Below are 22235 nucleotides of genomic sequence, written 5' to 3' on the forward strand. Positions count from 1 at the left end.
GCACGTAGTCATAGGACAGGAAGGGGAACACAATGTGTAGAGAGTTCAGTGATTAAAGATCAAAAACCAGATTCAGAGTGGCCGAGTGACCTGCAACCCTCACTAGGAACTGTCAAAGGCTGAATGCTGTGTCTCCACCTCATCTTATAAAGGCTATTTCCACTATGGTACAGATTTGCATGATCCGATCTTGTTCAGATGCGAGTGGTAAATAAGAGAATGCTATTGGTATAAAGTAGAAACTGCATTGGTTCATACATGACTTTCCCCGGCACATTAACATTTTGCACCATCAAGGGACAGCAGCATTATCAAGGGACAGCAGCATCATCAAGGGACAACATGAACACAACTGAAATCAGCAAGTTGTGAAAACAAACAGTAATCTACCCAATCCCCTTTCACCCCACATTCTTCCTCTTGGCTCAGTTTGGCCATACTTGTAAGTCTTGCAAGTGCTTGTAACAAGACTCTTTCTGATCTTTGTGCATTTTTCTCATCTCTAAAACTCAGCAGTTTCAAATCTTCTTTCTTCCCCCTTTCCCCAAGCTGATGACACCATTTTAAAACGTGAAGTCTATACTTACTGTAATATTCTTTTATTAGAAATCTAAGATGCTTTTTTAAGCCACGCTAGTTGTTTATTAATATAGTTCTTTTGTTAGTACTTTGGTTACAAAGTTGCATAAGTTTCCAGTTATTTTCTCCAATCTTGTTTGTTCTTTGAGCCTTGTTATTTTTCAGCATATAATTTTGCAGAATGTGGGGATTTTCAAAAACGCATCTATGGCAGCCACTCTGGAAAACAGTACAGAGTTTCCTCGAAAAGTTAAAAATAGAACTACCCTATGATCCAGCAATTGCACTACTAGGTATTTACCCAAAAGATCCAAAAATACTGATTCCAAGGACTACACGAAGCCCAATGCTTAACTGACTGAGCCACCCAGGCGCACCATCGAATCCCAATGTTTATAGCAGCATTATCAACAATAGCCAAATTGCGGCAAGAGCCCAATGTCCATCAACTGATGAACTGGACAAAGCGGAGGTGGTATATATGGAGTGGAGTATTACTCAGCCATCAAAAAGAATGGAATCTTGCCGTTTGCAACAATGTGGATGGAACTAGAGAGTATTATGCTAAGCAAAGTAAGTCATTCAAGGAAAGACAAATACCATATGATTTCACTCATATGTGGAACTTAACAAACAGAACAAATGAACGTGGGTGTAGAAAAAGAGAGCCGAACCAAGAAACAGACCCTTAACTAGACAGAACACACTGATGGTTACTGGAGGGGAGGCGGGTAGAGGGATGAGGGAAATAGGGGGCAGGGATTAAGGAGGGCACTTGTCATGATAAGCACCAGGTGTTGAATGGAAGTGTTGAATCATTCTATTCTACACCTGAAACTAATATTACACTGTATGTTAACTAACTGGAATTTAAATTAAACTTGAAAATGTAATTAAGAAATCCACATATCACATTATAGCAGAAATGCTTGTATCTGCTAACTAGTTCACAACCCAACTCCCGTCAAGAGACAAATGATGGGGCACCGTGGTTCAGTGGGTTGAGCATTCAACTCTTGATATCGGCTCAGGTCATGATCTGAGTTGTGGGATGGAGCCCCAGGTCCAACTCTGCACTGAGCGTGGAGCCTGCTTAGGATTCTCTCTCTCCCTCTCCCCCACTCATGCTCCCCCCTCTCTCTCAAGAAAATAAATTTTTTTCAAAATAAAAAAAAAAAGACAAATGGCATAGGGTTTCCAGCTTCTCCTCACAGTAACACACAGATTATAGTGTTATACTGGAAAGGTCATTTCTTTAACCTCCCTTGAATTTAAAAGACTGTGGTGAGGGATACCTCTCTTGGTAAAGCCACACTATCACTGTCCCTTAAAATCACATCATGGAACTAATATTTTTTCACCGTTAGCCAAAAGGGAACGCTGTGGATTAGGTCTCTGGTAAGAGATAAAATCAGGTATGTTGGCAATTTTATAACAGCTCCTTAATGACCCACGGATGCTAGAAAACCCCAACAGGAACCCAAATTTCTGAATTCTGAGTAGCGAATTAATTAAGATTAGCCATTAAAACAATTGTAGATAGTATCATGATTTAGACTCCTGGTCCCTATAAAAGTCTTCTTTTCATGATAAAATTATATATAAAGAACAAAAGGAAAGGAGCCCTGTCCTTTCTCTCTTCCTCCCCCCTTTACCACTCCACTTCACCAAAAGAGATCTGGAATTTTGTTCCTATAAATTTCTCAATATCATGGACTATGAGAGTCCTGCTTATTGACTGGGATGGATTTAGTGACCCTTCTGACTTCTGTGCAGCCTTGACTTTGTCATTAAGAATGCTCTAAATTTGAGGCACCTGGGTGGCTCTGTGCGTTAAGCGTCTGACTCTTGATTTCGGCTCAGGTCATGATCTCGTGGTTCATGAGACTGAGCCCTGAGTCGGGCTCTGCGCTGACACTGTGGAGCCTGCTTGGGATTCTCTCTCTCCTTCTCTCTTTCTCTCTGCCCCTCCCCTGCTCACTCTCTCTCTCAAAATAAATAAGTCTTAAAAAAAAAAGAAAGAAAGAAATGTTCTAACTTCCATGCAGCACCTGCCTCTTCAGGCACAGTAGAGCACGCTGTCGTATGTGACCAAGACCTGACCTCTCTGCCCCAGATACTTGGGGAAGCCCTGATGAAAAAAAATTTTCGTTTTCTCTTCATGGGAATCAATATAGATTTCTCTCAGGTAATTCTGGAAAAGCAGTGTGCGTACTTTGATTGCCACAGTTCAACAGGAACTGCAGGAGACAACCCCAAATACAGGTGGGAACCTCGGAAATTTCCGGGGTAGGGAGTTTGGAGAGCAAGAACCAGGGTGAACAGAGAAACAAATGGGGGGCGAAGGCTCTTGTGTCTTCTCCAACGGAAGATGAGCTCCAGGCGTATCTAGCAGGACCCTCCCACTGAATCCATCTCCAACCATATGAACGTCCCTAGTCAATAGGGCTACAGAATGGTATGCAAGGCCAAACCTTGGGTATATAGCTTCCTCATTTGTTTTCTCGTTTTGATACAGAACACGTTCATCATCCTGGCCTATAAATCTTCTACTTTGCAATGAAAACATTTTCATCACAGTGCCTTCCATTGGGTTAAGACAGAAAATTAGAGCCCCCTCCTTTGACCAAACATTCCTGTGGCCCTGAAGGCAGGAGTTTCCTCATGCCTAATAATCACTGGGGCGGAAGGAATACAGAGGAGTCATCACAGCCAGTGCCCCGTCTCAAAGCAGAACAGTGACAACTTTATCTCAGATGGGTGGGTACCTTTTTACTTACAGAAATATGCTGTAAAGAGACGGAAATTCTCCTTAGTCATTTATTCTGGGATTTAACAGCCACCGTGTCCCAAAGTTCATCCCTTTATCAAACTCCATTCTTCTCTGCTATGGTTTAATTAAACCTGTTCACTCTTGTTTGATCTTCAATAGCAAGAAGAGGTGGTTTGCATTCCTGTTCAATATGGCCCAGAGAGCACAGGAGAGAACTCCCTGCTCTTTTCCCACCAAAGAGCAAGGGATGAAATGTAAAACTAGCAATAAAGAAAAATGAGCAAATAAATGAGGGAGTAAGTAAACAAATAAATAAATAAAAAGTTAAAAAAGGTTTTTAAATATTTATTTTTGAGAGAGAGAGGGAGACAGGGCGCGAGCAGGAGAGGGGCAGAGAGAGAGAGGGAGAGGGAGACACAGAATCCGAAGCAGGCTCCGGGCCCTGAGCTGTCAGCACAGAGCCCCATGCGGGGCTCGAACCCACAAACCTTGAGATCATGACCCAAGCCGAAGTTGGATCCTTAACTGACTGAGCCACCCAGGTGCCCCAATAAATAAAAACTTTGAAACTGCAAAATCATGCCCAGAAACAAAAACAAGACTCCTTGTGGAATAAAACAGAGAACAAAAGTACAGCAATAAAGGGAGGGGGCCAAAGCTGTATGGTCCATATGGCAGCTGAGACTGGATACAGACAGTTGGGACCAGACAGCCGGGCAAGAACTATGGCCTCCAAGTGGCTTCTCATGTAAAGGTGGAGACTAGGGCCCCACTCCTCACATGGAAACAGGGATGGACATAGCTCTGCCCACCTGAGGTGGCTCTCCCAAGGTAGGCAGCTGTAGCTAAGGTCACAGTACAAGATCATTATCAGGGACTAGCACTGCACAAGAAAACAGAGGTCGAAATAGACCATCCAGGCATAAGGGAGCCCAAGCTGAAACACTAATGTAAACACTAGTGTAAACACTAATGTAAACACCTGGTCCAGAGCTAAGTGAACTGTGTGGCCTGGAACAATCTTTCCATCAGGAAGGAAGGCCTTATCCAAACAAACAAGCAAACAAACATTTTAGAAAACAAGGGGAAATTCAGATCTAAGAAAAGCCGTCAAGAAACCCAGTACAACTGAGAACTCACACCAGGAAAAAATACAAACATTTAACCTATCTAAAATGGACCCTAAATACACATTTAAATGCATTAAAGAAATAAAGAATAAGGTCCCAAGAAATAATAACAAGGGTTTATAAAACAGCAATATGTAGATATTTTAAAATGTAGTTCAAAAACTTAGGGGGAAATACAGTTATTGAAAAATAAAAGAACAAACAGAACCCAACAGATGGCCTGAATAGTAGGCATGAAAAGGCCTGAGAAAGAATTCACGAATTGGAGGACAGAACCGAAGTAATATATCATTACGGGGAGTATGCCAAGACAGAAAAAATAAAAGAAGCATGAAGAGATAGAGGATAAATTAAATGAGCTGCAAAAACATATGTCAAAGGCAACTTTGAGAACGAGGAAGAAAGAAGGGTAAGATGTAATGTTCAGAAAAACCATGAGTAAAAATTGAAGAGAAACTTGCGTCTTTTGGCTGAAAAAATGATGGACTGAGCAGGCTAAAGAAAAATAAATCCCACATCTACACCGTTCGTCATGTGCCTCAAAGGAAGGAAGTCAACAGACCATTTATTAGTATCTTCAAAGTGTTGAGGGAAATTTTTTAGCCAGCCAAATTATCATTCAAGGATGAGGGCAAAATAAAGACATTTTTGCATGTAAGGATTGGGGAACCTTCGTACTACCTCCCACAGAAAGAACTGGTAAATAAGCCTTAAAGACAAATTTCTCTTTTCTGGTATCGATGGCCTCGATTCCTTTAAACTTGTCTTTTCTCCCAAAGGAACTGCTGGCTTATACTTTGCTTTTTCTCAATACTTGCTTCCTATTCTGCAGCTGGGGTAGGTGATAGCCATAGTGCACTCTACCGTCTTCAGCCCTGTGTTTTGTATCTGGGTCGTGCCTCAACCTCCCTCCCAGGGAAGAACAATGTCTACATAGCTTCGATACATTCCTATGGCATGAGACCACTTTTGGAGGCTTCCGGTGGAAAACAAAGTGGAAAAAAATCTCCAGGTTGGCCTTTTTAATGGGAAATTTTTCTCCCACCTACCAAACCTCTCCTTCGTAATCCAGTTTCAGTAGAAGCAGCAAAGAAAGAAATATCAAACCTGTAAGCCTCATTTAGGGATTTGTTACAAAAACCAACTTGCAGGTAGATCTTCCGCCAGGTCAGTCTCTTACATCTTGAAGCACACACTGTCATCATCAATACTCAGAATGATAAGTGTATGACATGCCATGATCTTTTGCCACGGGGGAAAGAAGTCCCTGTGTTCATCAGCATGTATTTTCTGATCCAGGAAAGTGTAGTTCACAAAGGGGGTGACCGAGAGGGTTTGGGGGCTTCTTCTCCATTAAACACCTCCATCCCTATAACTGAAATGTTAACTGCATTTTCATTGAACCTTATTCCTAGCCCCATTCCTACCATTGCTGCCCTGACACTTTGGGTTCCTCTCTTTTAAGTTCTGGAGATTCTTCACTACTTTAAAAAAGCACCACCTACGCCCTAGACGAGTGGTCCTTCGTGTTCGTAGGGTCACGTACACCCCCTTTACAAATACCAGTAAGATTATGGATGGTCTCTAAAGGAGTTTACATGTAGACATAGTTACACCAAAAATGAAACCGTTTTAGAGGGTTCACTGACCCCATAAAGCCCACCCACGGACTCCACCTCGAGAACCTCCATCCTAGAGGAAAAAAAGATCAATTTACAGGACCACAAGGCTTCTACTGCCCAGATCCCAAGGCCATCACTTAGCTTTTCCTAGGCCTGCTGTCCGGCCCACAGCATTCTCTTAATCATTCCACGCCTGCATGCCTCTGGTGTGGGAGCCAGGCCCCAGTCAGACGTGAACAAAGTGTCATTGAGGGAGCCGCTGCCTCAGACAAACACCCTAGCCGCAAACCATCAAAGTAGACGGTTCTAACGGCCTTGTGAAAGTCTCTGCCCGCCTCCCCCTTAGATTTGCTCTTAACAATGTGTACATAATAACTGTGCAGTCTGGAGGAGGTGACTATTCAGCAGGCAGGCAGCTTTATACTGTCATAAACCTCACTGGTTCAGCTCCTTTGATTTATGCAATCCCAGCACTAATTGCTTGAGACACGTGCCGCCATGCTACAATTCCCCTGGTGCCTGCTGCCCATGGCAGGAAGAGGCTGTTTATGGCACGAACTCTCTGGGCCACAGTTCCCTTCCCCCAACTGACATCCACCTTCAAATGATTAAAAGCCCAATGAAAATCTGTTACTGGGTACCCAATAACTTATTAGAGCTTAGAATGGGCCCCGCTTGGGCTATAAACAGCATTTAGGGGCCAGCATGGCCTGCCTAAAAGCGTCCTATTGTTATTTCTGTCTGGAAGTTTCCCTTCTGGGGAATTAGGCAGATGGAGTGGGTTGGGTGGAAGAGGGAGGAAGGAGAACCACAGCGGGGAAAGAGAGAGGCGATCTGGTTTTACCTGGGCAGCGCGGGCAGCACAGATGTGGAATATGCACAGGGGAGACGCAGTGAAGGCTTGGACATCTGACTCGGCTGCAAAGCACATTCCCATTCTGAAAGAGAGGAGGCAACCACGAGAAAAAAAATGAATGTCTTTCAAAGGTCACCTGTGGTCATGCCAGTCTGGGAAACAGGCACGCAGAGACTCACCCAGACAGCGAATGACGCATTCCCAAGGAGCTGAATGAAATCAGCATTTTCTTCCCTTGTCTCATCACTAGCACGTCTGCTGGGTTGGTGGATGGCTGGCTGGCATATCTTTCTGAAGCTGGGGTCACCACTGCTCTCGTTTTCAAAGCCTCCCGCCAACTGCGGACAAAAGCTCCTCCTGGCCTGGCTTTGTGGTGTTTCTAGCCTTTCTGGCTCCAGCTGCACATCCACAAGAGCCTAGTCTAATTACATGATCACCTGCTCAAGACCACCGGAGGGAAGGGATAACCAGTGATGGGTCCCCCTTAGCTGCTACCCACCCGTGGGCATGGAGACATCCCTGACACATGGGTCCTGAATTCCACGTAACTCTGCCTGGGTCCAGCAGGCTGAATGCCTCCTCTCCGCCTTTCCTGTTTCAGTCGTAAGTTTTCGGAGAACAAGCTAGGCTTTGGAATTGAGAGGATTACCTAGTGTGCCTGGTGGCGGGGGCGGGGGGAAGGGGGAGGGCGGTGACTGGGTCCCTGACCAATTTACAATGACAAGATCCCTAGCTCTGACAGCTCTCAGCCATCGCTAGATCATGGGAGGCCTTTGGAAATCAATTGGGCATTAGCATATTTCCATCCATAATTCATTCCAAGCAAGGGTTACTTGCATCTATCACGCTCTTGTGGGGGAAGAGGGTGACAAAGAGGATGTGGAAAGAGAAGATGCCAGCCCTTGAGCTGTTGGCTTTGGGATCATATTAACATTTTCCCTGCCCTGCAGACAGCAAAGCTCAGCCCCCAAGGGTTAGCTGTCCATTTTCAATGTGTTGGGTCAAGAATCTGACACAATCTTGTCATACCAGGCAGTTAATCAGTCCCCAGAGGCCCTATTTGATACCTGCCCTGGCCATTTAAAGAGGCAGGCTTCTTTGATCCAAATCCAAATGACCTTACCAGAAACCTTTTTCTTTTCTCATGGACTTTCTAGAACAAATTTTTGGAGTGTTGCATTTGGAAACACCACAGAGCCTCCTTTTGTGCCACACTCCTCAGAGCCAGGTGGTATCATCTTGAACTGAAATCACCAAAGCACATCAGAAACCACTCCTTCTGGCTGAGGCCTATGCTGATGCCTCCTTAATGCACTGAACTGAATTCTGTTCTAGAGTTAATAGATTAACAAAAATAACAGTCATAGTGATAGTGATGATGACGATGACGATGACAGCAGCTGATGTCTCTTGAATGCTGTGACCAAGCACTGTTGTAGCTGAAATGTATTAGTGAATTTAATCTTTACCACACCCATATGAAATACATAGTATCATGGTCCCATTTTAAAGAAAAAAGAAGCTGAAGGGATCGAAGAGAGGTTAGGTAACTTGTCCAACATAACACGGCTCACAGGTGGCAGAGCCTGGATTGGAAACATGGTCTGTCTTGACCCCAGAGCCCGGTAGCCTCTTAACATTACCTCCTACTGCCCCAAGTTTAGATTTTCACATCCTTAAGATTCTAGAAGTCCAAATTTCTGTTTAAATGGCAAAAGAATCTGGCTTGCAAGTGACTGCTTCTGTTCTACCTGGGCACTTGGGAAGAGATACAGTCCTTCCACAAGGTCTCACGTGAGAGGCTGGTCTTGAAAATTCTTTCCATCTGCTCAGAGTTCTCTATTCTCAAGGCCTGGTACAAGGCTTCCTTTCCCAATTGGCCTAGTGCAGTGGTCCCCACCAGGGGTCATTTTGCTCCCCAAGCAACTCTGGCCATATCTTGAGACATTTTTGGTTGTCATAACTGGGACTGGTGCTATTGGTGTCTAGTGGGTAGAGGCCAGGGACACTGCTAAACATCCTACACAGTCCGGGATAGGCCCTACAACAAGGAAATATCTGTACCGGAATGTCAATAGTGTAGAGATTGAGAAACTCTGGCCTACTATGTGATGGTAGAAGCTTATCCAGAAAGATGGACCACACCTGTGGCCCTGGGTCAAGGCCACGGAAAGAAGAAGATACTGCCTGTTTTGTCTATTGCAAAGATGGCATTTAACGTATCCAAACACCTCTCCGAATGATTGGTCAGGAGCCAAGGCCACGCCAAGAGAACTCCAATCATCAGCAGGTACAGGCCAAGGTTTCACAGCCTCGATCCTAATTATAGTTTCTGGTGGAGACAACAAAAAAATACACTCTCCCAAGGAACCAGTGTATAACCTGTCCTCATCTTTTCTCTAAAGGCCAGCCTTGAACATGATCTTCGAAAACGGTTTTGTCTTACAATCCAGGTATTCTAATTGGGCTTTGCTTCCCCATTCCCGGGAATCAAACTCTTCTACCTTCTCCCACCACGTCCCATATCATTTGGCTAAGAGACTATAAATATGTGTCCCAAGCAAATACTCAGGGATCCCAAAGGCAACAAGCCAAAAGGCAACAAGATGAAAAAGTCAGATGTTTGTTTTTCCATAGAAGCTGCTTCCTAACTTTTCTTAGGCTTTTACCGCCCATGCTTCCCGGCCATTCAGGCAAAGGAAGTATGTCTGAGGAGCAAACTGGGTAATCATATGCTGGGAAGGATTGTACCTCTGAGCAGATGCAGTTCACACAGTAAACCAACCCATAAGGTTCCAGGTAAGGATGCCATCTCTCACCCACTCTGTACTTCTTGTCTTGAAACACACAATATGTCTCTGAATCTGTGAGGAAGGAGATGGAGAATAGGGCAGTTAGAAACCACAGACAAAGTCATAAAATCCAATGGCAATCACACTTTCCATCTGTTTTAGGGTACTTCAAGAGAAGAGGCATAGGGGATATTTCTAGAAGCCCTTCTAGGAGCTCCGTGTTCTACATGCTTTGCTTATTTGATCCTACAATGATCGAACAAGGTAGGCACTACCATTAATCTCATTTCATAGATGAGGGAAATCAAGGGTCCTCTAACCAGCAAGTAATTGACATGAGAGTCAAACCCAGGTTTGCCTCAGTGAAGCCAAGATCCTGATTATCGCTCTGTTCCAATGGTAAGATAAGGGAGCATGTCGGGTGTCCTTTTGGAAGAAGTTGTGCTCCTTGCTTTGGAAATGCAAGCTAAGGTCTGAAATGCTGATCTCTCTTTCTCAGAGCTGCCCGGTGGTGGTGTAGGAGTAATGAATGAAAAGCACTGTGTTAAGTTCCTATAAATGGCTTTTGCCCATGCATGCTAATATCATTCAATTATTAACCAAGTATTTTACACTTACTCTTTTTTTAATTAATTTATTTATTTTGAGAGAGAGAGAGAACACAATTGGGGAAGGGGCAGAGAGAGAGGGGGACAGACAGAGAAGCCGAAGCAGACTCTTTGCTGACACCAAAGAACCTGATGTGGGGCTTGAACTCACAGACCGCGAGATCATGACCTGAGCCAAAGTCGGACGCTTAACCAACTGAGCCACCCAGGCGCCCTGGACAATTATTGTCAGGCATTCTGCTAACTGCTGGGGATAAAATGGTGAGCAAGAATATCCATAGTCTTTGCTCTCATTCAACTCAAAGACTGTTTCTTATGTAAACAACTCCCCATTTGCTCCAAAGTAATGTCCCCTTCCCCTTTGATGAAAAGAAACTTTCATAGCCACAGCCTGTCTTGTGCCACAGTTTCTTGTATTACTTTACAGGTCTTATTTCTCCATCAAAGTAAAAGCTCCTCAAAAGCAGGCAACATTTGGGGCGCCTGGGTGGCTCAGTCGGTTAAGCATCCGACTTCAGCTTGGGTCACGATCTTGTGGCTCCTGAGTTGGAGTCCAGCGTTGGACTCTGTGCTGACAGCTCAGAGCTTGAAGCCTGCTTCGGATTCTGTGTCTCCCTCTCTCTCTGCCCCTCCCTTGTTCATGCTCTCTCTCTCTCAAAAATAAACATTAAAATTTTTTTTTCAAAAAAGCAGGCAACATTTATTCTTTGCTCTCTATCACATGGCCTACTACACTGAGGCCAATAAATGTAATCAGTTAACAACTGACTGGTAAATGAATATCCAAACATGTGATTCACCGAATCCCATCCTCGTTTATCTCCTGCTTCCCAACACACAAGGTCAAAACAAACCAAGACTCTTCTTGTAGCAAACATATTAGTTTCCCTCACTCTCCAGTGCACATTTCGCTGATGAGCAAATTGAATAAAGAAAAGGCAGATGAGCAAGAAACTGGGAGAAGATCTTTCCAACAAATAAACTATGAGTATCGGGAACTTTTGATCATTTAAATTAATAAGTAAAGGACCAACCAATCCAGTAGAAAGATGATCTATTTACCTGAGACATGAATAACAATTTGGGGGAAGAAGAAATGGGAACAGGCAATAAACAGGAAAAGATGTTCAACCTCACTAGAAATCAGAGATTCAGATTAATACTACACTGAAAGGGGCGCCTGGATGGTTCACTAAGTTGAATGTCGGACTTCAGCTCAGGTCACGATCTCACAACTCATGAGTTTGAGCCCCACATGGGGCTCACTGCTGTCAGCACAGAGCCCGCTTGGAGTCCTCGAGTCCCCCTCTCTGTCTATCCCCCACTCACGCTCTCTCTCAAAAGTGAATAAATATTTTAAAAAAAGCTACACTTAAGATCATTGTCTCAAGCCACTCACTCAAGACCCTCAATGATTTTTTTTTCCAACCTCCCCAAAATAAATTCCAATTTACTTTTCAAATCTTTGTTTCCAACTTCTTCGGAAGAATGAGCTGGGAGAGTCAGAAAATCTGGGTTTGAATTCTAAACCAGCTCTACCTGTGTGGCATTGAGCAAGTCACTGAAACTATCAGTCTTAAAAAAAATAAAAAATTAAAATTAAAAAACCTGCCAACCTGTTTTCCACACCTGTGGGATACAGATTATCTGCTTCTCAAGCAGAGGTTGGAGGAGTAAATGAAACTCTGTAAATGAAGAAGTACTACAAAACGTAGAGTGTCATTTTATATTAATTGTTTTCGCCTTAGAAAAGCAATGCATACTTAATGTAGAAACCTGGAAAACGTGCACAAGGTTCCAGAAAGAACAAAGTAAAAACATAAATGTATATACGTGAAAAATATTACACGCAATTCCAGCATGAAGACAACCACTTTTAATATACTGGTAACTCAGAAATAGCCTGTGGTTGAAGAAAAAAATCAAATGGAAAGTTACAAAATAGTTTGCACCAAATGAAAATAAAAACACGGCATGTCACAATCAGTGAGACTTGGCTAAAGAAGTACTCAAAGGCCTAGATCACTAGAACACCTATATTAGAAAAGGAGAAAACTCTCAAACCAATACCTTAAGAAACTAGAAAAAGTTGGGGTGCTTCGGTGGCTCAGTTAAGCGGCTGACTCTCCATTTCAGCAAAGGTCATGATCTCACAGTCCTGAGATCAAGCCTCATGTTGGGCTCCGTGCTGGGTGTAGAGCCTACTGAAGATTCTCTCTCTCCTCCTCTCCCTCTGACCCTCTTCCGCTTGCTGTCTCTCTCTTTCTCTCTCTCACTCTCTCTCTCTCTCTCAAAAAAAAAAAAAAACTAGAAAAAGTGAGCAAAATAAACCAAAAGCATACAGAAGAAAGGAATAATAAAAAACAGAAATCAGTGAAATTGAAGAGATAAAATCAACAGAAAAAAAATCAGTGAGATTCCATGTGTTTTTTAAAATAAAATCAATAAAATTGATAAACTCACAAAACCAGCAATGATAAACATAGAGAGGATGCCAATTTCCAGTATTAGGGACAACAGAGAGGATTTTTTTTAAAGGATAAAAAAAAGAATATTATGACTAACTTTATGCCACTTAATTTAGCAAACTAGATGAAATGAATGAATTCTTGGAAAAACACAAATTACCAAAGCTCAAAGTAGAAGAGCTAGAGAACCTGAATATTCATATATCTTTTAAAGAACTTGAATCTGTAGTTCACAACGTTGTCACAAAGAGAACTTCAAGGCCAGATGACCTCATTAGTGAGTTCTATCAAACATTCTACCAAACATTTCAGAAAAATGAAGAGGAGGGATTGCTTCCCAACTACATCGTTGATGTGAGAATGACACTGACATCAGAACCAGATAAAGGTGTTACGAGAACAAAAATAAGTCTACAGACCAACGTCCCTCCTGAACACAGACACAAACATTCTCACTAAAATTTTAGTAAATTAAACCTAAGGATAAATAAAAAGGATAATATTTTGTGAGCAGGTGGGATTTATCCTGAAAGTTAAAGGCTAATTCAAGATTCACAACGTTCCCAATTCAGTCAACCTAATTCACCATATCAGCAAACGGGAGAAGAAAAATCATGTAATTATCACGATAGATGCAAAAAAAGCATTTAACAAAATTCTATATTCATTCGTGACAGAAACTCTCAGCAAAGTAGAAGGGGGGTCTTCCTCAACCTAATAAGGGCATCTTAAAAAAATTTACAGCTAACAGCATACTTTATGGAAAAAGAACACTTTCTCCCTGAGATTGGGAGTTACTCAAAGATGCCCGCTCCAGCACTCTGTGGAGATCCACGCCAGTGAAATCAGGAAAGAAAAAGAAGGAAAAGGTATGCATATTGGAGAATAAAACATAAAACTGTTCTATTCATAGATACGGCTCTCTACAAAGAAAAATCCCGAAGAATCTATTTACAGTTACTAGAAACAGTAAGAAAATTTAACAAGATTACAGAATACAAGGTCAATATCCAAAAGCTGATTATGCTAATGTATTCTCTAATAAATAATTAGAAATTGAAATTTGAGGGGCGCCTGGGTGGTTCAGTCGGATAGGCATCTGACCCTTGATTTCGGCTCAGGTCATGATCTTATGGTTCCTGAGACTCAGCCCCGCATTGGGCACTATGCTAATAGTGCAGAGCCTGCTTGGGACTCTCTCTGTCCCTCTCTCTGCCCCTTCCCTGCTCATGCTCTCTCTCTCACTCTCTCTCTCTCTCTCTCTCTCTCTCTCTCTCAAAAATAAATAAATTCAAAAAGAAAAGAAACTGAAATTTGAAAAAGTATCATTTGCAACAGCTCCCCCAAAACATGGAAATACTGAGCCATAAATCTAACAGGGTATGTGCCAGACCTGTACTCAGGAACCTACAAAACAATCATAAAAGAAACCAAAGAAGGCCTAAAAACCTTGTTTGTGGATTGGAAGTCACAATATTGTGAAGATGTCAATTCCCCACAAAGTGATTTATAGATTCAGTGAAACCCAATACCAAATATTAGCAAGATATTTTGTAAAAATTGGTAATCTAATTCCAAAGTTTTTATGGAAAGTTAAAGGAGAATAGCCAAAACAATTCTGGCAAGGAAAGATTTGGTCTCCCATCCAAGTAGTAACCAGGCCCGACCCTGCTTAGCTTCTGAGATCAGACGAGATCGGGCGCGTTCAGGGTGGTATGGCCGTAGACTGACAAAGAAAGATGTGGGAGGACACATATGATGTCATTTCAAGACTTAATGTAAAATTATGCTTTTTAAGGCAATGTGGTTTTGGCAAAAGATTAGACAAATAAGTCAACAGAATAGAATGATGAGTCAAAAAATAGACCCACACTTACGTAGTCAATTGATTTTCAACAAAGGTATAAAGACTGTTCAATGGAGGAACAGTATTTTTTTTCAACAACTGCTGTTGGAACGTTTGGATAGTCATACACAAAACATGAAATAAAATGAATCTATATCTCAGACCACATACAAAAATTAATTCAAGATGGATCACAGATAGACTTTAACGTAAACTTTAATATTTTAGAACTCTGGAAGAGAACATTGAAGGCTACCTTTGTGATATTGGGTTAGGCAAAGATTTCTGAGATATGACACCAAAACCATAATCCGTAAAAGAAATATTACAAAAAATTACCTCATCAAAATTAAGCACTTGTGTCTCTGAAAGAGTGTTAAGAGAATTAAAAAAAAAAGCCATGGGCTGAGAGAAATTATTTGCAAATCGCATTTCTGGTAAAAGCTTTATATATAAAGAAATCTCAAAATTTAAGAATAAGGAAACAAGTTTTACAATTTAGGAGCATCTGGGTGGCTCAGTCGGTTAAACGTCCAATTCTTGATTTTGGCTCAGGTCATGATCTCACAGTCATGAGATCGAGCCACACATCAGGCTCCGAGCTGAGTGTGAAGCCTGTTTAATATTCTCTCTTTCTCTCTTTCTCTCTCTCTCTCTCTCTCTCTCTCTCTCTCTCTCTCTCTCTCTCCTTCTGCCCTCCCCCATGTGTTCCCTGTCTCTCTCTCAAAAATAAAATAAAATAAAATAAAATAAAATAAAATAAAATAGGAATACAATTTGAACAGACACTTTACCAAAGAAGATATATAGATATCAAACACATAATGAATCAGCAGGGAAATGCAAATTGAAACCATAATGACATATCACTACTCACCTAACTCAAAAAAACCTAACCATACTAAGTGCTAGTGAGGATGTAAAGCAACTGTAAAGCAACTCTTCATACTTTGCTGGTGGAAATGCAAAATAGTACAGCCACCCTGGAAAAACAACTTGGCAGTTTCTTATAAAGTTAAACCTACACTTACTGTATATATAAGCCAACAATCCCACTCCTAGGCACTTTCCTTGGTGAAATAAAAATGTATAGTCAAACAAAAACCTGTATATAAATGTTTAGAATGACTCTATTCATTGTCAACAAAACCGAAAGCAACTCACGTGTCCTTTAACTGATAAATCTGTAAACATCCAAATAATGGACTACCAGTCAGCAATAAAAAGAAATGAATGTCTGAGGCATACAAACATAGATGAATCTCAAAAGCATTATGCTAAATTAATAAAGCCAGACTCAAAGTCCATGTATGGTATGATTCCAGTTATCTTCATTCCGGAAAAGGCAAAACAATAGGGAAAGAAAGCAGATCCAGTTACCAAGGACCAGGGTGGGGTAAGAACTTTAACTACAAAGGGACACAAAGTAAATCTGTTGGGTGATTAAGCCATTTTTATCTTGACTCTGATGGTGTCATCATGGCAGAATGCTTTTGTCAAAACACAAAACGGTACCCTAGAAAAAGGGTGAATTTTGTTGCATGTAAATTACACCTAAATAAAACAATAAAAAGAAATATAGAGAGGAAAGAAAAATCACATAGAATTCTGCTACCAGAAGATTACCACATTTACTATTCTATAATGCTACAATGTCACTCTCATTTTTTCTTTATTTTTTTTTAATCAATAGACTTCTTTTTTTCGAGCAGTTTTAGGTTTACAAAAAAACTGAGCAGAAAGCACAGAGTTCCCATGTATCCGCTCTTGACCTCACCCTAGCTTCCCGTTACTGACATCTTATGTTAAGTGTAATGCATTTGTAATGCAAATTGTAATGCACTTGTAATGCATTAATTACAATTAATGAACCAATAGTGATATATTAACTAAAGCACATGGTTTACCGAAGGATGCACTTTGTTTTGCATAGTTGTATGAGTTACGGCAAATGTATAATGATATATATCCACCTTTATATAGTATCACACAGAATAGTTTCAGAGCCCTAAATAGGTCCTGAATTCTGCCTGTTCATCTCTTCCCTCCTCTGTCTCCCCAACTCCTGAAAATCATTGATCTTTTTACTGTCTTTTTAGTTTTGTCTTTTCAAGATGTCATACGGTCAGAATCATAAGGTGTGAAGGCTTTTTAAACTTGCACCTTTCACTTAGAAATATGCATTTAAGGTTCCTCCATGGTTTTTCATTGCTTGACAGCCCATTTATTTTGTCACTAAATAATATCCCATTGTGAGGATGTACAGCTTACTTATCAACCCACCTACAGAAGGACATCTTGGTTGCTTCCAATTATTGGAAATTGTGAATAAAAGTGCTAGAAACACTTGTGAGCAGGTTTTGTGTGGAGATGTTTGCAGTTCATTTGGATAATGCCTAGGAGGATGGCTGCTGGATCACATAGTAAGGTGATGTTTAGCTTGGCAGGAAACTTTCAAACTGTCTTCCAAAGTGACTATACCATTTTGCATTCCCACCAGCAGTGAAAGAGAGTTCCTGTTGCTCCACATCCTCACCACTATTTGGTGGTGTCTATTTCGTGTAATAACCGTTCTAATAGGTGTGTGGTGGTGTCTAATTGGTTAATTTGCAATTCCCTAATGACATATGATGTGGAGCATTTTTTCATATACTTATTTGCCACCCGTATATCTTTTTTGGTGAGGTGTTTGTTTAGCTCCTTGGCCTTTAAGTGGGTTGGTCATTTTTTTTTTCCTTTTCTTTTCCCTTCTTTTCTTTTTCCTTTTCGTGATATTTAAGAGTTCTTTGCATGTTTTGGACACAAGCCCTCTATCAGATAAGTGTTTTGCAAATATTTTCCCTCAGTCTGTGGCTTGTCTTTTCACTTGCTCAACAGTGTCTTTTGCAAAGCAGAATCTTTTACTTTTAATGAAATCCAATTTATCAATTTTTTTCTTTCATGGAGCTTGCTTTTGGTGTTATATCTAAAAGCTCACTACCAAATCCAAGATCACCTAGATTTTCTCCTGTTATCTTTTAGAAGTTTTATACTTTTGTATTTAAAAAAAGGGGTTTTTTTACATTTTATTTTTGAGAGAGAGAGAGAGACAGAGAGCACACACAAGTGAGGGAGGGGCAGAGAGAGAGGGAGACACAGAATCCGAAGCAGGCTACAGGCTCTGAGCTGTCAGCACAGAGCCCAACGCGGGGCTCGAACTCACAAACCGTGAGATCATGACCTGAGCTAAAGTTGGACGATCAACCGACTGAGCCACCCAGGCACCCCTGTATTTTGTATTCAGACCTTTGATCCATTTCAAGTTATTTTTGTGAAAGGTTTAAGGTCAGAGTCTACATTCTTTTTGTTTGTTTTGTTTTGCTTTGTTTTGTTTTTTGCATGTGGATGTCTTGTGGTTCTGGCACCATTTGGTGAAAAGATTATCCTTTTTCTAATAAAATTTCATTATTCCTTTTGTCATAGATCACTGTATTTGTGTGGGTCTATTTCAGGGCTCTATATTATGTTCCACTGATTTGTTTCTTCTTTCAATAACACCACACTGTCCTGATTAATGTAGCTCTACAGCATGTCTTCAAGTTGGGTAATGTCAGTCCTCCAACTTTACTGTTCGTCACTGTTGTGCTCAAAATTCTGAGTCTTTTGTCTCTTCGTGAAAACATTAGAATCACTTTGTTTATTTCCAAAAAATAAATTGCTGGAATTTTGATTGGTATTATATTGAATCTATCGTTCAAGTTGGGGAGACCTGGTATCTTGACAATATTGGGTCTTCCTATCCATTCACATGGAATATCTTTCCATTTATTTGATTTCTTCCCTGAGAATTTTGTAGTTTTCCTCACGGAGATCTTGTGCACATTTTCCTAGATTTATATCTAAGTATTTTGGTTTTTTGGTGCTAATGTAAGTGGCATTGTCTTTAATTACAAATTCCAATTGTTCATTGCTAGCAGAAGTTAAGCAATGGACTTTTTAATTAAGTCCAGGAGGGTTTTTTATTGACTTTTTAGGGCTTTTTGCATAGATAATTATGTCATCTCTGAACACAGGTAGTTTTATTTCTTCTGTGGACAAAGGTAGTTTTATTTCTTCCTTCCAACCCTTTATATGCTTTGTTTCCATTTTTCATCTTATTGCATTAGCTATGAGTTCAAGTACAATGTTGAATTGGAGTGGTGAGAGAAGACATCATTGCCTTGTGCCTGACCTTAGGGGAAAAGCAGTGATGTTAACTATAGATTTTCTGGTAGATGTTCTTTATGAAGTTGAAGAAATTCTCCTCTATTTCTGGTTTGCTGGATAGCATTGGATTTTATCAAATGTTTTTTATGCATCTATTGATATAATCATGGGATTTATCTTCTTTAGCCTGTTGATGTGATGGATTACATTAATTGATTCTGAATGCTGGAACAGCCTTACATTCCTGGAATAAATTCCATAAATTGTGCACTTTTCCTACATTGTTAGACTCAATTCGCTAATATTTTGTTAAGAATATTTACATAAGAGATACTGACCTGTGGTTTTCCTTTCTTGTAACATCTCTTCCTGGGTTTGGTGTTAGGGTAATGATGGCCTCATAGAATAAGTTACATAAAGTGTTCCTTTTGCTTCTATCTTCTAAGACACACTGCAGAGTGTTGGCATTATTTTTTCCCTAAATGTTTGGTCAAGTTCACCAGTTCATCATCTGGGCCTGGTGCTTTCTGTTTGGGGAGATTATGAACTATTGATTTAATTTCTTTAATAGATATAAGCTATTCAGGCTACTTCTTCTTGTATGAGTTTTGTTAAATGTATCTTCCAAGGAATTGGTTCATAGTTTCTGAGTTATTAAATTTGTGGACACAGAGTTGTTCATTATAATCCTTTATTATCCTTTGGATGACCATGGATTAATAGTGGTGATGGCCTTTCTTTTATTTCTGGTATTAGTGATTTATGTCTTATCTCTTTTTTTTCTTAATTAACCTGCCTAGATGTTTATTATATGAATCTCTTCAAAGAAGGAGTTTTGGTTTCATTGATTTTTCTCTGTTGTTTCCCTGGTTTCATTTTCATTGATTTCTGCTTTATTTTTTTTAATTTATTTCCTTCTACTTACTTTGAATTTGATTTACTCTAATTTTCCTAGTTTCCTAAGGTGAAGCTCAGATTGTTGACATTAGATCTTTCTTTTTTTCTAATATATTAATTCTATGCTATAAATTCTCCCTAAGCACTGCTTTTGCTGCATGCTGTGAATTCTGATTAAGTTCTATTTTTTTCCAAAGAATTCAAAATATTTTTAAATTTCTATTGAGATTTCTTTGACCCATGTGCTATTTGAAGCTGTATTATTTAATCTCTAGATATTTAGGGATTTTACAGCTATCATTCTGTTATTGAGTTCTAGCTTAATTCCAGTATGGTCTGAGAGGATACTTTGTATAATGTCTATTACTTTTAACAGACATTGGTGGATGGTCCACATGAGCTTGAGAAAAATGTGTATTCTACTGTTGGGTGAAATACTGTGTAGAACTCAATTAGATCTGGTTGATTGATGGTGCTGTTTGGTTTAATTATATCCTTATTTTCTGTCTTCTGTAACTTTTAATTATTAATAGGGAGTCCAACTATCACAGTGGATTTGTCTGTTTCTCCTTGCAGCTCTAAAAGTTTTTACCTCACATATTTTGATGCCCTGTTAGGTGCATATAACATACATCCTTGCCTTGAATGTCTGCTTTGTCTTAAATTAACATAGCTACTCCCACTTTCTTTGATTAGTGTCAGCATGCTACAGCTTTCACCATCTCTTTACTTTTAATCGACATGTACCTTTGTATTTAAAGTGGGTTTCTTGTAGAAAACATATAGTTGGGACATGTTTTTTTTTTATCTACTGTTACTCTCTTTTAATTGATGCATATAGACCATTCACATTTAAAGTGATTGTTGACACAGTTGGATTCAGATTGACCATATCTGTAATTATTTTCTATTCATTGACCTTGATTTTCTCTTTTCTGTGAGTGTGTGTTCCACTCTTTTTTTTTTTTTTTTGCCTTCGATAGCTTTAATTGAGCATTTTCTACTCTTTCATTTTCTCCCTTCTCTCAGCATATCAATTATACTTATTTTGAAAAAATTTTTGGTGGTAGAGCTTGAGTTTTCAATACACATTTCCAATTAATCTAAATCCATAAAACACTATATTACTTCTCAAGTAGTGCGTGTATCTTACAGCAAAGTACTCTTTTCTTCTCTCCCATCCTTTATAAGATTGTTGTTACTCATTTTACTTTTTCATCATCAGCTATAATCATTCAATACATTGTTGTTATTATTATTTTGAACAATTTTTTTCTTAGACAATTCAGAATATGAAAAATAAAAGATTTTATTTTACCTTAATTTATTTCTTCTCTAATGCTCCTCCTCTCTTTATGGAAATGATCCCAGCTTCTGGTCTATATCATTTTCCTTCTTTCTGAAGAATTTCTTTTAACATTTAGGCAGGTGACAAATTCCTCCCATTTTTGCTTGAGAAAATCTCTTTCTCTTTCACTTTTGAGGGATAATTTTGTTGGACACAGAATTCTAGGTTTTAGGTTGGTGGGGGTTTCTTTCAATAATTTATTTCACTTTCTTCCTTGCATGGTTTCTGAACAGAAATTGAATGTAATTATTATCTTTGTTTCTCTACAGGTAATGTATTTTTCTTCCAGACTCTTTCAAGATGTTCTCTTTGTTTTTGATTTCCTACAGTTTGAATATGATATGCCTAGGTGTAGATCTTTTAATATTTTTCTTGTTTTGTGTTCTCTGAGTTTCCTGGATCTGTGCTATAGTGTCTGTCATTAATTTTGGAAAATTCTCAGCCATTATTACTTCAAATATTTCTTTTGTTCATTCCTTTCCTCTCCTTCTGGTATTCTCGTTACACATATGTTAAGCCTTCTGTGATTTTTTTTTTTCTCAGTTCCTGGATATTCTGTTGCGTTTTTCTTCATTTTTTCCCTTTTATTTCAGTTTGGGAAGTTTCTATCGGAATATCTTTAGCTCACTGATTCTTTCCTCCATCATGTCCAGTCTACTGATGAGCCCATCAAAGGCATTCTTCATTTCTTATGGTGTTTCTGATTTCTCACATTTCCTTTGCATTCTTTCTTAAGAATTTCCATCTCTTTGTTTCCATTCCCCTTATATTTTTGCATATTAGCCACATTCCCCATTAAAATCTAAAGCAGTTACTCAAAAGTTGCTCACAGTTACTCGAAATTCCCAGTCTGATAATTCCAAAATACCTTCTATAACAGAGTCTGGTTCTGATGCTTGATTTGTGTCTTTAGACTGTGGTTGTTTTGTTTGTTTGGGTTTTTTTTTTTTTTGGTTTGGGTTTTTTGTTTGTTTGTTTGTTTTTGCCTTTTAGCATGACTTTTACTTTTTTGTTGAAAGTCAGACATGATGTATTGGGTAAAAGAAACTAAGGTAGATATGCCTTCAGCATGAGGTTTTTTGTTAATCTAGCTAGGAATTAGGTCATGTTAATTCTTTGTCATAGCTGGGA

General features: G+C 39.7%; 1 protein-coding gene across 9 annotated transcripts in view; it reads right to left on the bottom strand.

The window, feature by feature from the left end:
• The window catches only part of CHRDL1 (chordin like 1), a 118203-nt gene that overhangs the window by 77224 nt on the left and 18744 nt on the right, over positions 1–22235 (bottom strand). For 4 of the 9 annotated variants that reach the window (XM_023249485.2, XM_006943928.4, XM_045050476.1 and 1 more), the window contains exons 3-4: positions 9712–9824; positions 6949–7042 (exon numbers count right to left, since the gene is read on the bottom strand). In XM_023249485.2, the coding sequence (XP_023105253.1) occupies positions 6949–7042; positions 9712–9824 (207 nt within the window). Of the gene's footprint in view, positions 1–6948; positions 7043–7139; positions 7377–7459; positions 7589–9711; positions 9825–22235 lie in introns of all 9 variants that reach the window. The other 5 variants (XM_045050473.1, XM_045050474.1, XM_045050472.1 and 2 more) reach the window with 3 other exon arrangements.

This window comes from Felis catus, chromosome X, assembly GCF_018350175.1.
Source record: "Felis catus isolate Fca126 chromosome X, F.catus_Fca126_mat1.0, whole genome shotgun sequence".
In the NCBI taxonomy this organism is placed as follows: Eukaryota; Metazoa; Chordata; class Mammalia; order Carnivora; family Felidae; genus Felis; species Felis catus.